Below are 15,835 nucleotides of genomic sequence, written 5' to 3'. Positions count from 1 at the left end.
CCCCACCACCACCCACCGTCCTGCCTTCATCAACACCATCATATCAAATCTATGTTTTTGCTCAAGTTTGCAAAGACGCTGTTGTCACTGGTTTTGCAAAATCAGTGCGTGCAATCTGTCAGCTGACAAAGAGCTGAGGCATCCTGTTGGAAATATTGCAACACAACTAAAAAAAAGTCTCCACGGGATTATTGTGGGGAAGAGACGAAACACTAACTCAAGCGATCGACTTCCTACACTTCAAGTGCCCCAGGGCGTATCAGCGATACCACATGAGATAAACCCGAGACAGTAATGTCAGTAAATGGGCGCTGTGATGTTACAGAAATATTATAGCCACATAGCGTGGATTTGAGAAGGGCTGTCAGCTTCATCTGCCGCCTGCAACACGCCGAGCAGACTGATAATCGCATTTGGAGGTACAATACAAGACGTAGTGTAGTAAGTCTACAGGCTGCACAGCTACAACTGCTTTACTGAACAATAAAAAAGAGGGGGGGGGGGGGGGGGCTCACACTGTCGTCGTACCACAATGACAGTCAAGCACGCACAGAGAGCCCCATCACAGCTGACCCAAAACTGCTGCCGCCTCTGCTGCTGCTTCGCTTAAAGGAGACCATCAAATATCAATTATTTAATTATGTTAGTGCCAGTGTTCCTGTTATTTCTCAAATCCAAACAAACACACACACGCAGAGAGAGACCACACATGTGGGGTTGACCCAATAAGTGGCCAATATGACTACAACACACACTCACACACACAAATAAACACAGAGATACACAAAGGCCTGTGTTATAAAGCATGCATGTGTGTACATACGCACACACTCAAGAGTGGCAAGGAACTTCCAGTACTCACTGCGGCTGTGTTAACGTCCCTGCCCTCGGTTGTGAAATAAGAAAAGAGAAGGGGGGGAAAAAAGGCCAGTCACATACACTCTTCAGTTATTCTGCTGCTGTCAGGGGTTAAAGTGGCGTGAGGTGGCGGACGGTGAAACGAGGTGAAACGCTCTGTCTCGGGCTGTGTTCCCGTTTCCTCTCCGTCTCTTGTCTATCTCCTCTATCTTTCCCTCTTTTCCGTCTTTGCCAGCTCTACCACTGGTGGCTTCCCCACCGCTCTGCTCGGGCGCTCCCGTGACGTCACGACGGTAGGAGCGCGCGCCTCCGACACGTACCCCCGCCCCCTCCCCTTTCCAACCCTCCATCCCGCTCTCCCTCCCTCTCCCTCTCCATCGCGTGCACGTCAAACCATCCTCATTAAAAGTCGCAATGACAAAACACCTCATGATTATTATTCATTTATCACGTGGTGATGTGTCACTTTTTTTTTTAAAATCGCTGCTTTTTCATTTAAATATGCCCGAGAACACTATATTTCCCGAATTTGCAGACAAATAGAAATTGGGTTTGATCCTATGAACCTATTGTGGTTTCCTTTAGTTCTGTCATCCATACACTGCTGTGCAAAAGTCTTAAGCTACCCCTCATTTCTATATATTCTGTTTCCAAAGAGACAGACTTATTTTTTTTTATTATTTCTTAAAGAGTGGCCTTGAGCAATAGTACTCCAGGCTTCTGAAGGTCAAAGTTTTTCTTTGGACATTGGCTCCATTTTCACTAATTTTTAGTCCAATCCCTTTACCTAATCATAGTCACAGGAATTTTCTTTTCTTTTCTTTTCGTTTTTAGACCTAATAAGGTCAGTGGTAAGCATAAAAACATAAAAAAGCCACCTAACTCAAGGGACGAACCAGTGGTATGTCTACCACTTGTTTAGCTTGCATAAAATTTATTTATTTATTTTTGTGCCAACAAGGCTAGTCCCAAAAAGCTATTACCCAAAAATTTGAGATATCTGGACATGGTGTGCAACGTGTCCTTAAAAAAAATCAAGCAAACTGTGTGGCAGACAAAAGAAGTTTCAGGCCTAATAAAAATTCTACAGCAGATTTCTCCTTAAGAAATATTAAAAAAGGGAAAAACAAGGAGAAAAGGATGAGGTATGCCAAATTACACAAGAAATGGACTGAAAATTACGGGATGATGAATCCAAACTCAAATTTTTTTGGTTCAAATTGTAATCAACAAATATAGAGGAGGTAAGGAGAATAGTGCAACAGTGAGTGTCTACAGCAACCTGTAAACGACCTACTATCATGGACTGGGACACTTTTCAGCCAGCGGTGGTGTGGATCTCCCCGGGCTAAAGCTCGTTTAAAAGGATGATGGTGGGAGGGTGAACTGTCAGCTTGCACTTTTGGAAAGACACCATCAGTGATGAAACCTAAACCACATACTGCATCTATTTTGTGATAGATGGTAGAATAGTTCATGCTAGAAGAGTTTGGGTGCTGAGCTGGCCTGCCTGTAGGACACATTTGACATATCATGAAACAAAACATTAAAAAAATATGACAAAGAAGGACTGCTGAGCATTTAGAATCATATATCAGACGACAATTGGACAACGGTGCTCTCCCAACAGTCCAGCAGCTGATCTCTCAGATTTTCCCAGATGTTTAAAGACTGTTGTAAAATAAAGGGGGGGATGCTGCACATTGGAAATGTGTTTCTCCCAAAAATATTCCCCCGATTCATGTTTTCATGATGCTGGTGGAAAGTGCGGTCTAACACGTTAGTCCAGAATCTCATATAAGTGTTGAACTGGAGTGAGATCTGGTGACTGTGAAGGCCGTAGCGCATGAGTCATATCATTATCATCCTCAACAAATCAGCAGTGTTAATTTACACTCACTCTTCTCTCGATGCTCGCAAACCATGCCAACAGAGCCACCAGATCCTGTTGTTGTAGTGGTCAAGGGTTCAGGCTTGTCCTTTAATTTATCTTCTGTCCATATAGAGCGTGAACTTACTTACTCTTAAAGAACAGTAAAGCAAAATTTTATACGTTATTTTATACAGGTGTTTAATGTGACTTAAAAACAAATATGGTATGATTAGTTAACTACCTAATACACTGACTCAAGCTGATCACCTGTTCTTTTGTTGACAGAACAAATAGCCCCTCTGACTTGCAAAACACACATGTAACTAATGTTATTAAATGCTGTCCTGTATTGATGTTCTTTTCTACAGATAAAAAAAACATCCCAAAACATAAATAATCTATATTAAGATGAGAAAAAATGCTCGGCCATTAAAAGGACGGCACAAGGATTTATCTGAAGGAAGGCAATACCAGTAAAGTTAACCTTTATCCTATCAGTCACAGAGGATTTATAAAGTAAACCTTTGGCTATGTAATTTTCTTCCTCCACACTAATGGATCTTTATTGATTTTATCAGATGATGGATTTGAGGATGAGTACTATTTTTAACTTGAATGTGAGAAGGCCATTTGGATGAAAACCTTAGTTCCTTTAGATCAGTAATAGCCAGATTCATCATAAAAGTCTACAGTACTTTTATGTTTTAACAAAATTCTCAACAAAAAAATGTAGCTACGTCAGTCTTGCGTTATTCTTTGTTCCATACCATATGACAGTCAGCACATTAGATTTGTAGTAAGATCAATTAGAAATTTATTTCTGTGCTTTTAGTGAATGGGCCTGTCAGCTTTTTAGTGTGATGCTCGTAAGTTATACTTCAGATTTATGGCACTCCTGGAGCTAGCTGCTTGATGAGTAAATGACTGGAATACAGCACGCATACAGTATGTTTGCAGATTTCCCATAAGGTTATCCTCATCTTCTTGCTCTACATTCACTGGCCACTTCGTTAGATGCACCAGTTCAACTGCTTGCTAATTCAAATATCTAATCAGTCAATCACATTGGCAGCAAATCATTGAGGCTTTTAGACAAAGTTCAAACTAAGAATCAGGAAGAAAGGTGATTTAAGCGACTTTTAATGTGGCATGGTTGTGGAAGTATTTCACAAACTGTTGATCTACTAGAAATTTTTAAACACAACCATCTTTAGGGTTTTCAGAGATTGATTCAAAAAGGAGACAATATCAAGAGAGCAGAAGTCATTTAGGTAAAAATGCCTTGTTAATGCTGGAGGTCAAATGACAATGGCCAGATTGCTTCAGGCTAACATTACAAAAAAGGTGTGCAGAAGAGCATCTCCAAATGCTTGAAGAAGATGGGCTAAGGCAGCAGAAGGCCACACTGTTTGCCACTACTGTCAGCTCGGCATCTTGATTTCTGCTCTGACACTCAGATGTTAGGGTCAGAATATGGACCAAAACCTCCGAGTTTCCAGCGCCTTTTTGAATGTATGCCACCAAGAATTAAGTCAGTTCTGCAGGCAAAAGGTGACCAGTCAGTGTATTGCATTATCTGTCTCTCTAATGCACTATTAACACCTGATCCTAAAGAAATATTTCCAACTAGATGCTAAGTAAGTACGCATGCACACAGACACACATTTACAGTGTCCCAGTTCCCTCGGCGCCAGTAAGTCAGACAACTAAGGTATAAATAGTCTGCTGGCTAAAGTTCCCCCTGAGAGAGGTGGACCAACACGGTTTTGTAAACTGTGTTTGCAAACTTCAGCTGTGAGCATTTTTAAAGTTGTTTTTTTTAACATTCTCCACGTGGTGGGCATTCATAAACAAGGCATAGGTGAATATAATCTGAAGTTACAGAAAAAAAAGGTCTAGAAGAAATTTCTAAGAAATACATTTTTAATAGCAGTATAATACAACATACAACCCCCCCCCCCCCCCCCCCCCCAAAAAAAAACAGCTTGTCGTCAGATGATGGTTTTTGGCATTTTGTAAATCCATCTAGTCATTTTCATAAATGCTCCCAGCTGTAAAGGGAGAGGTTATACTTCAGTCCATCAGGAAACCCACACACTCACTGGAAGAACATGTAAACTCTGTACAGAAAACTCAGAACCTTCAGCTCTGCTTCTGGATGCACTGATGATAAGTTGAAAGAAAAGTAAAATTGTTGACTGAATTACACAAGACAGTAAAAATGTTGACAGTCAGTGATGTCAAAAGCAAAATTGTAGACAATGAGTCCAAAACTAACATGTGCATAAAATATGTATATAAGCATTTTTGACTATAAATGCAGTTAATTTCCCATGATGCCACCCTCCAGGCCTTATATTTCTAAGGCAGCACATCAGCACAATGGCTAAACAATGGTGCTACCTACTGGCTAAATATAGGTAATGCAACCATTTATGCTTATAACTACTTTGTACATGAATCCGTCCTCCTGTATTATGTCATACTACTACGTCTGCTGCTTCTAAACTGTTATGAGGTCTTCGCTGCAGAACATGTTTAGCACTATGTATTCAAAAGCACGTAGCCTCTTCCTCAGTGATAACAACTTAATGACACGTGGCACTTTAAGTTGTGAAGTCCACAGTTAAGTTGTGATGGATATTTGGTTGGCAAAATTATTACCTATCCGAAAGATTCCAAAAACAGGATACAGCTTGCACCTGTTACTTAAAGGAAAGCCAAGCAGATAATACAGAAAAGCTTTTAATGTTGATGGGTTCTCAGTGAAGGTACATCCTGTGAAGGAGTACATCAGGGTTCTGGTATCCACGTCATAGAACGAGACCTCTCCTTTCTCGTAATCGACAAACACACCAACTGTTTTGGGTGTCTGTCTCACATGCGAAAGAAGAATCTCGGAATCACAGGCAAAATATTGCACATCCCATCCAGTGTACTGTGCGCTTAATGTCCAGGCTCCATTTTCGGGGGTGGGAGGAAAACCCATGAGCTTGTTCACAGACTCTTTGACCACTCCCAAAGTCCAGACTTTACTCTCGCTGACACAAACCTCATAGTAGAATCTGCCTGAGGAGAATCCTTCAGTAGCAAGGACATAGGGTTGATTTAAAAATGGTTGCTCAAAAAGAGGAGAGTAAGGCCGTAAATGTCTATTAAGTGTTAGTTTTTTGCCACCCTCATGCACCTTGAGTATTGGATGGGCTACATGGGGATCAAAAGTTAGAGTCATCGAATTGCACAGCTGGATCATCATTAGCTTGTCCCGAGGTGGTCTCCACTCCTCTTCAAAATCATATTCTCTTGATATCGCTTCTCCTTCAATAAAATCATCTCTCATTAGTGGTTCTGCTGTAGCAGCCTGTTCAGCAGCATCACAGCCATCAGACGAATTGAGCTGATGAACAAGCATGCCCACTTCTTTACTGAGTATCTTTTCTATCTGAGCACTGTACTTCTTCATCATCCCCAAATATATCTGCTGACTCATTTTAGAAAGGCTGTCTGTAAAAGGAGGCACACCGTGGGACAGAGGTTTAAATACGTCCTTATTGAATGCAACGTAGTGGAGGGACGAGCAGCTGTGCAGGAAATGGAGATGGTCTTCTGTCTGTAAAAACTCTTCCAGTTCAGCTATCCCCCTTCTTAACTCGTCTACTTCTTCTTCCAGCAGAGCTACATGGGTTTCAGCTTGTGTTTCTACTGCTTTGTGCTTCTCTTGGATTAGCTTAATTAGCTCGTCCTGGTATTTTAGCAGAGAGGCCACCAGAGCTCCTAAAACCACAGCAATATCTGCTAGCTCTCGTTCTGATTTGTCCTTGTTTTGCTGAGCTAAGCGTTTGGCTTCCTTCACATGACTGGATTTGGTCTTTTCCATTTCTTTCATTTCTGATGTTAAGCTGTCAAGCCGGGCTTTCCCCTTTCTGAAAGCACGTTCGGAGGGGATGGTTACGTGTGTCACATGGTCGTCTTTCAAGCACATGAAACAAATACACACCTGATCTGTGCAGCAGAAGAGCTCCAACATCTTGTCATGCTTCTGACACACCCTGCCCTTCAGGTTTGATACGGGGTCGATCAGCTTGTGCTTCTTTAGGCTTGCAACTCTCTGATGAGGCTCCAGGTCGGCCTGGCAATATGAGGTCAAACACACCAGGCACGTCTTGTGGGCCTTTCGCTTTGGTCCGATACAGACATCACAGGGCACCTCCCCCGGTTTAGCAAGAACCTCTCCATCCTTTACTCTCATGCTGTTGAAACACTCCATCATATCTCTGAACTCTGTGTTGACCTGAAGCTGAGGTCTGCGGCGGAACCTCTTCTTGCAGAGGGGACATTGCGTTACATCACTGCTGTCCCAGTACTCTGTGATACAAGTCTTGCAGTAGTTGTGTCCACATGGAGTAGTGACAGGATCAGTAAATGTGTTAAGGCAGATTGAACAGAGGAACTGTTCCTCACACAGCAAGCTGCTGGCTGAGGCCATGACTAAAAAACAAACGAACAAAGAATGAAGATGACTTAGAATTTCAAATAGACAAAACATTAAATTGTATATAAAAAAGTGTCTTTCAAGGTTTTACCCAGTAAAACTTATACATATATATGCCTAGCAACGCTGAGATTAATCTGTTTGATCTAATATTTTACTTTAGTGAAAACATAACTGAAAACAACATTCTGGATATCATATAATTATTTGGTTTTTTTTCTTAAATTCCTTATTTGTAAGAACAAAAATCAACAGGTCAGCTCTTCTACACTTCAGTAGTAACTTTAAACATTATAGCACCATCTTATATAAAACCAAAACCAAAAAATGTAATTAAGACATTTACTGAATTACTACAATATGCTACATACACTCACCAGCCACTTCATTAGGGACACCCGTACAAACTGCTTATTAATGCAAATATCTGATCAGACAATCACATGGAGGAAGCTCAGTGCATTTAAGCATATCAACATGGTCAAGATGAGCTGCTGAAGTTCAAACTGAGCATCAGAATGAAAATTAACTGTGATTTAAGTGACTTTGAATGTGGTATGGTTGTTTGTACCAGAAGGGTTGGTCGGAGTATTTTACAAACTAAATGGTAAATGGCCTGTATTTGTATAGCGCTTTACTTAGTACCTAAGGACCCCGAAGCGCTTTACACATTCAGTCATCCACCCATTCACACACTGGTGATGACAGCTGCCCTGGGGCGCACTGACAGAGGCGAGGCTGCCGGACCCTGGCGCCACCGGGCCCTCTGACCACCACCGGTAGGCAACGGGTGAAGTGTCTTGCCCAAGGACACAACAACCGAGACTGTCCAAGCCGGGGCTCGAACCAGCAACTTTCCGATTAGAAGGCGAACTTCCAACTCTTGAGCCACGATCGCCGAGATTTTCCTGAACGACCATCTCTAGGGTTTACAGAGAATGGTCTGAAAAAGAGGAAATATCCCAAGGATGCCAGTTTTCTGGGTGATAATTCCTTGTTGATGCTATACAATGGCTACACAGCCAAGGCACTTGGAAGAGCATCTTGAACCCTGTAGCAGATGGGCTACAGCAGCAGAAGACCACACTAGGCGTTACTCCCATTTACAAAGAATGGGAAACTGGGCTGCCATTCACATATGCTCATCAAAATTGAACAACAGAAGATTGGAAGATGTGTCTTGGTGTATACAACATGAAGGCATGGATCCATGCTGCCTTGCATCAAGCTCAGGCTGATGATGGCTTGTCACACTTCGGGCACCTTAATGCCAACTGAGCATCATTTAAACGCCACAGCCTACCTGAGCATTGCTGCTAACCCAGCCCAGTAATGTGTAACTAATGAAGTGGCCAGTGCATGTATAAGTGATACTTCAGGTATTATCAGATTGTAAATGTGGTTTGTTTTGTTTTGATATTTCATTTGAGAATTATCTCTGCTTGAAACAGGTTATTCATGGAAGAAAAAAGAGCTTGATGTGTAAGACATAAATAGAAATAGGGTCACAACCAGTAAACAAAGATGTTGGAAGTTGTAAGATATGCTTATATGCACATTCATTATTTCTCCACTGAAACTTTAAGAACAAAATCAAAGCAAGTAGCAACCTATTCTAGTCTATGATGGTAAAATACGGAACTAACTTATCCCATGGTGGAGATCCGGAAAGTCAAAGTTACATGTTATTAAAAGACAAACAGTTTTTAAAAAATAAGTTTGCTGCTCTTTGCCTATCGTACTAGCTTTAGCAAAGTGTTCTGCTTGTGACTTACTGCACACACACACACATTTATAAAGCACATTTATAAAGAATTATCTCTGCTTGAAACAGGTTATTCATGGAAGAAAAAAGAGCTTGATGTGTAAGACATAAATAGAAATAGGGTCACAACCAGTAAACAAATATGTTGGAAGTTGTAAGATATGCTTATATGCACATTCATTATTTCTCCACTGAGAAATCAAAGCAAGTAGCAACCTATTCTAGTCTATGTTGGTAAAATACGGAACTAACTTGGAGAAAGTTACATGTTATTAAAAGACAAACAATTTTTAAAAAAATAAGTTAGCTGCTCTTTGCCTATCCTACTAGCTTTAGCAAAGTGTTCTGCTTGTTACTTACTGCACACACACACATTTATAAAGCACAACCACAAAACCCTGAGATTTGTAGAAGTTGACTGACTTTGCGGATTAGCGTTTGGCACATCGCTAACACGAGGCTGTGTACGTCGAAAAGACGACGTTGTGTGGACGTTTGTTCACAACCATGACCTAACTATACTAGTTGCCAAAAAAAAAGAAGAAGAGCATAAAATAAATCTATATTTCTAACTTCATCAGAGACCGTCTAAGAGCTCAGCTCTACGCCGAAACAACGTCATAGTCCGGGGATGGGTTCACATTTCTGCCGTCGTACCTCGCCCAGTTTTGACCGTATCACGTCGGCGTTTCAACTATCTTTGCGGAGTGTTTTAAAAGAAATTACACAAGATAAAAAAAATGTCAAAGCTTACCTGCCCAAATGTTGCTTTGAGGTTTAAAACAAAATGCTGCTTTTTCACATTAGGCGTGTAGTTTCATTTCCCATTTCATCATCCATCAGTTAATGCGCAGTAGTGATGGGTCGTTCGCGAACGAAATGGCTCTTAGAGCCGATTCTTTGAAGTGAACGACGCGAGCCGGCTCCTTATTCGGAGCCGTGAGGTTGGTTTTTTTTTTTTTCTTTCTCTCACCCTCTCTCGCCCTTTTTTCCGCTAAACTCTATGGAACGCCAGGACTGCCATAATGAATTAATTAAATACACCATTAAATAATTAATTAAATGTGTCAATAATTAATTAAAATGGGAAATAATTAATTAAATAAATAGTTATGACACGTAATTAATTAATTATTGACACATTTAATTAATTATTTATGTATTTCACATTTTAATTAATTATTGACACATTTAATTAATTATTGACACATTTAATTAATTATTTATTGACACATTTAATTAATTATTTATGTATTTCACATTTTAATTAATTATTGACACATTTAATTAATTATTTAAGGATATATTTATTTATTTCATTTTGGCAGTCCTGGCGCCTGGCTCTCATCATGAAATAATTTTATCTGTCAACCTCACCCATCAAACGCAGGGGGCGGGGTTAACGCTGCCCATGCAGCTTCTCTAATATTTGATTGGTTGCCGTGCAAAGTAAGTTAAAACAGGTCGATCCTAGATAATCGATTGCTTGTGTAGACTTGGGGCAGCCAGGTATCCCAGAATGCATTTCAAATCACAGGCAGCAATGTTGGTGGTGTAGTTTTAAAATACCCCGTTTTTCTGTCACCAACTACACTTTTAACAGTGTTTTAGCCGCGAATGTCGCGTTGTAATCTTCACATGTCGGGTCAGGTTGTCAACATAGAACATGTTTGCAAAGGTGCTCAGATGTTTTCAGAGATTTCAGTAGCTCTGCTAACAGTCAGCATGCAGAGTGCACCGAGGGGGTTACGTTAACCGGTTTGTTTACATATTCCACTCTCCGTGTTCCACGTGTTGCATTCGCAGATTCTCATTTTCACCGAACGATCGTCTCTTTCCACCTGGTCTTGTGTCTCTGTGCTTCTGTAACATAAAGAACGAGCTGACATTTTTCTCACGAAACCAGCGATCAGCTCAACAGACCCTCAGTTTACCTGCATGCATCCTCCTCCTCACCTGTCAGCTGTTTAACACCTGCTGCTAATTCAAGAAACACGCCCACGTTATCTGGTGATAGTCACAGTTTAACTGGGCAGCCGGTGCTCGATATTACGCAACGTCAGCACATTTTTCTGCACAAGATAAGTAAATATAGTTTTTCCCGAGCGCAGAGCTGCTGGAGCTTGTTTCCCAACAGAGCACTTTATTGGCGAACCCACTTCATCAGCGGCTGATGTCCAATCACCGGCACAGCTTTGAAACCTCACCTGAGTTTTAGCTCTCAGTGGTTAAACGCTGGACTTAATTCACTCAGGTTCTGTCTGTCGGGTCACGTTTACTTCGCTGTTTTATTTACAACTGAGCAAATCGGTTTGGCTGAGGTTAAAGTTACGTTTCATAACTGCACAGTTTTACAGACGTTTAATGGTTCACTGGCACATGTGTTAGACTGAACCATTCGCTTTTCTTTATCTGGTGTGTTTTGGATTTAACAGTAAATTTTGAGATTAAACTGACTTTTAAAATGTTTTTATACAAAGAGGAAAGAGAAGGCGCATTTCCACCGAGAGGAGCAGAGTTTCCAACTACATGTTCATAATGCAGACTGCAACCTGGACAGAAATATTATATCATCTGTTTTTAATAGGTTTTCTAAGCACCAGCGATCTGTTAGAATTTTTAGAGTTTACTTAACTAAAAATAAATGAGGTTAACATATAATTTGTGTGATTTTTTCTCTCTCTCTCTTTTTATTTATTTATTTATTTTTTTGCTTTTTCGGTCATGTTATGTTTAACTGTCAAAGGTTTGTTACAAACTATGAAACACATGGTGCAGACTTCTGGATGTTAGAAGAAAACTAATACTGCTAATAAGGCAGGAAGGTGTCCTTTAAAACTAAACATGTTAGTAGGACTTTAGTATTTATATCATAGTTTATGAAATAGCACGTGTATTTCAGTAATAGCCTACTGATTTCAGTGTAGTGGTGAACAGTCACACAGCTCACGTGGGTGTTATCTGTGATACTCCTTAACTATAATTTATCCAGGTTAACTTCAGTTAACTCTGAGCGGCTGGATCGACGGAGGTCAGACAACAATTTTACATGTATGATCTTAAAACAGGACACACCCATTATCCGTCCTGGCCTCATATCAAATGTGAACGCAGACTGAGTCTATGTTTGACGATTGCTTTATATCTAATCTTCCTCTCAAACATTTAAACAGTCTGCAGCTGAGGGAATACAAACTCAAATTGTCGGAACAGGTTTGCTCGTTTCTTGCGTTCATTTGGTAATTTATTAAATGTATAACTGTTATAACTGCTGAGTCTCTTACGCTGATGAAAATGCAGAAAACACAGATCACGAACACCTGTTCAACCAATCGCTTTCATTCCACTTTGACAAACTGACGCGTTCATCTCTGTTACAGTGTTGCGTTAGACTGCTATATTTTTGTGTTCTTTATGCTGTAGATTTTCACGTCTCTGGAATAGTTGGCAGTACTAAGGATGCTTTTCTGTAAAATCATATTGATATGACCCGTGAATTATTCGTAGATGACAGTTAGATTAGTCAGCTGGGAAACTCTGTGTTACCTCAGAGAGCTGAAGATATCGTGGATATGCTGACCTCGCTCTGTGGTGTACAGGTCCATTTACCCTCATGATTAATATTCACAATAAAAATATTAGCCGAACATCATGAAGTCTGTATGTGTGTCATAGTTTCGAACAACCTTTGTACAGTTAAAGCCAGCAGTTACTACATGAGGAAACACCAACGTTATCTCTTTTATGCGTTTATACACAGGTCACACTGATTACTGAACAAAAACCCAAAGATCAGCTGTTAATCGAATTTATTTGCTCTCTCTCCTCCTTAAACATGTTTTTAATGTTAGTTATAATTCAGAATTATACTGAAACATGTATGACGAACATCAGGAAATAAAACCCTGATAAATATAACCTCAGTAAAAGAAGTCCGTGTCAGCGGGGGTTATTACAGCTGTGTACCGGGGCCTGAGCTTTGTCGGTGGTAATAACAGCTCGTTTGCTTGTGAGGCGAGCGGATCTATCCACGCTTTGCCGTGAGACTGGGCAGACATCTCCGAAATCATCGAAGCACTTTTGCAAAGAGGCTCTATCTTGAGAAACCGACCAGACACATGAGGATTAAACCACTACATTCTCGGCTAAAAAAATATTAAAACTGTATTTGGTGACACACACAAACAGGGTTTTCAAAGTTCAGTTCTGTTAGTTTCCACATGCTGGTTGTTGTGTGCTAAAAACAATGGCCACCAGGCCAAAGCAATGGTTTTGAGTCGATCAGCGTTAACCCCGCCCCCTGCGTTTGATGGGTGAGGTTGACAGATAAAATTATTTCATGATGAGAGCCAGGCGCCAGGACTGCCAAAATGAAATAAATAAATATATCCTTAAATAATTAATTAAATGTGTCAATAATTAATTAAAATGTGAAATACATAAATAATTAATTAAATGTGTCAATAAATAATTAATTAAATGTGTCAATAATTAATTAAATGTGTCAATAATTAATTAAAATGTGAAATACATAAATAATTAATTAAATGTGTCAATAATTAATTAATTACATGTGTCATAACTATTTATTTAATTAATTATTTCCCATTTTAATTAATTATTGACACATTTAATAAATTATTTAATGGTGTATTTAATTAATTCATTATGGCAGTCCTGGCATAAAACTCCGCACGCGCGGCCTGTACTTTGAGCTGGGCAGAGGGGGGAGGGGCGTTAGTTACACTCGCAGTAGCACAGGAACAGAGCCAGAGAGAAAGAGAGCGAGGGACAACAACGTCACATTAGAAAGGTATAGTAATCATCCACTATTTTCAGTTGCAGATGATAAAGGATTCAGAAATCATACAGGCCCATATGACAGAGAATGTGCATCTTCTTTTTGTTTTAATATTTTAATTTATATTTAATTGTGTTGTGGTTTGCAGTGTTTTGTGTTGTTTCACATTAAATTTATTTAAAAGGAAAAAGCTGAAAATTTAAATAGTTAAAAGTCTAAAATGTAAATAGTTGTTCTTTGTATTATATGATTTAATTATTACAATTTATGTGGAGTGAATAAATAAAGTATATTTATGGTGGCCCTTAGAGAAAAAGCATGTACAAACTCCAAAACACGTACAAACTCAGAAGCACGTACAAACTCCTAAGCATGTACAAACTCCAAAACACGTACAAACTCCTAAGCACGTACAAACTCCAAAACACGTAAAAACTCAGAAGCACGTACAAACTCCAAAACACGTACAAACTCCTAAGCACGTACAAACTCCAAAACACGTAAAAACTCAGAAGCACGTACAAACTCCAAAACACGTAAAAACTCAGAAGCACATACAAACTACAAAACACGTAAAAACTCAGAAGCACGTACAAACTCAGAATCATGTACAAAAGACAACAGAAGTGCTCCAGGATGCTAGGGCGCAGTGTTGAGCTTTTGTTACCTAGTGGCTACACAAGCCAGGAAGTATCAACAACCGGATTTGGTGTGTGGTAGTAACAGGTAAATTAATTTTTTTTTAAATTATTTGAATAAATATGAGTGCTTGTCTATAAATACACAAACAATACACACATGTTTTCAATTGTGTAATTTAAGTGATCTGGGTAGCTCTGTTTTGGAAGTTCAGTTAACGCTAGAAATGTGTTTTGGAGTTTGTATGTGCTTTTTGGAGTTTGTATATGCTTTAGAGTTTGTACATGCTTTGTCTCTAGGGACCATATATAAACATATATAAATAAAACCACTTTTTTTCTTCCTTTTCTGCATAATTTTATATTATTGTTAATGATTAAATAACTAAAGCAACAAAACAACCTGAAGAGCCGGTTCGGAGCCAAAAGAGCCGACTCTTTTTAGTGAGTCGAGCCGAAAGAGCCGGATCTCTAAAAACAGCCGGAAATCCCATCACTAATGCGCAGTCTCCGAAGGAAATAGTTTTTTATTTTTGTTTAAAGAAAATTGTTTATTTATTTATTTTTTCATAACAACCCCTAATTTCTTTATATTTTATTTCTAAAGAGTAAAATACGAATAACTCAAGCATAAAAAATAAACCGAACTTCAGGGATAAACCAGTGCTGTGCCTACACATCCCTGGATTTAGTCTATTCGAGTATAGACAGGATGGGTGAAGTCATGCAGACAGATAAATCACAGGATGATTTTGGTTTTAAAAAAACAAACATTTTAAAGCACGACTACATTTACATTGTAACTAATAGCATCAAAAATGATATTCAGAAGGGGAAGATTTCAGCACCTGCCAAAGTTGCCAAAGCCAAGTTGACCACCTTCATCTGCTTTATTTGGCAAAGATTTTATGTCGGATGCCTAGCACGGGTACAGTCAAATGAAAGAGGCATTCTTGTTGAACTGACCAACATAATTGTTTATAAGATGGTGTCACTGCAGATTCACACTTGAACTGACTAAAACAGTGATACAGCAAAAAATTCCTGTAGAAAATCACAAACTGAAATGATCAGACACTGCACACACTGTGCAAACTGTCAGCCTGACTGATCATCAAGTATTTTGAGATTGGTTGTTAATCTATAGGCTACAGACTTATGGTGCCAAAAACTAATTTCAGTTTTTTTTAATTTATCCTAAAAAAGTAAAGAGTATCGTTGACAGTTCTACTGGCTGCTCTCTTACCTCGATGAGGAGCACTGCCCTCAGTGGTTCCAGCAACTTGAGCCTTGCTTCTGTCACATTTACCATATTTCTGTTCTCCAGGACATCATTGGATGCCTTTGCACAGTGCAAAGGTGCCCCCAAAGTTTTGCAATTCAGATATCATATCAGATACTTTAGAAA

General features: G+C 39.5%; 2 protein-coding genes across 17 annotated transcripts in view; both read right to left on the bottom strand.

The window, feature by feature from the left end:
- LOC146499575 (ELKS/Rab6-interacting/CAST family member 1-like) overlaps positions 1–1,154 on the bottom strand; it is a 148,573-nt gene extending 147,419 nt beyond the window's left edge. For 13 of the 16 annotated variants that reach the window (XR_014870445.1, XM_085139081.1, XM_085139069.1 and 10 more), the window contains exon 1: positions 863–1,154. The gene's annotated coding sequence lies outside the window, so the exon portion shown is untranslated. The remainder of the gene's footprint in view (positions 1–862) is intronic. The other 3 variants (XM_085139077.1, XM_085139085.1, XM_085139080.1) reach the window with 1 other exon arrangement.
- Positions 1,155–1,236: 82 nt separating this feature from the next.
- LOC146499574 (E3 ubiquitin-protein ligase TRIM39-like) lies at positions 1,237–9,980 on the bottom strand. Its single transcript, XM_085139086.1, has 2 exons — positions 9,743–9,980; positions 1,237–7,219 (listed from the first exon to the last, which is right to left on the bottom strand). Exon 2 carries the CDS (start codon positions 7,215–7,217, stop codon positions 5,358–5,360), a length of 1,860 nt encoding a protein of 619 aa, XP_084995212.1. The 5' UTR covers positions 7,218–7,219; positions 9,743–9,980; the 3' UTR covers positions 1,237–5,357.
- Positions 9,981–15,835: the final 5,855 nt, after the last annotated feature.

The sequence above is a fragment of the Neolamprologus multifasciatus genome, chromosome 17 (assembly GCF_963576455.1).
Source record: "Neolamprologus multifasciatus chromosome 17, fNeoMul1.2, whole genome shotgun sequence".
NCBI classification, from domain to species: Eukaryota; Metazoa; Chordata; class Actinopteri; order Cichliformes; family Cichlidae; genus Neolamprologus; species Neolamprologus multifasciatus.
The sequence above is the reverse complement of the archived record's forward strand: the minus strand, read 5'-3'. Positions and strand labels throughout refer to the sequence as shown.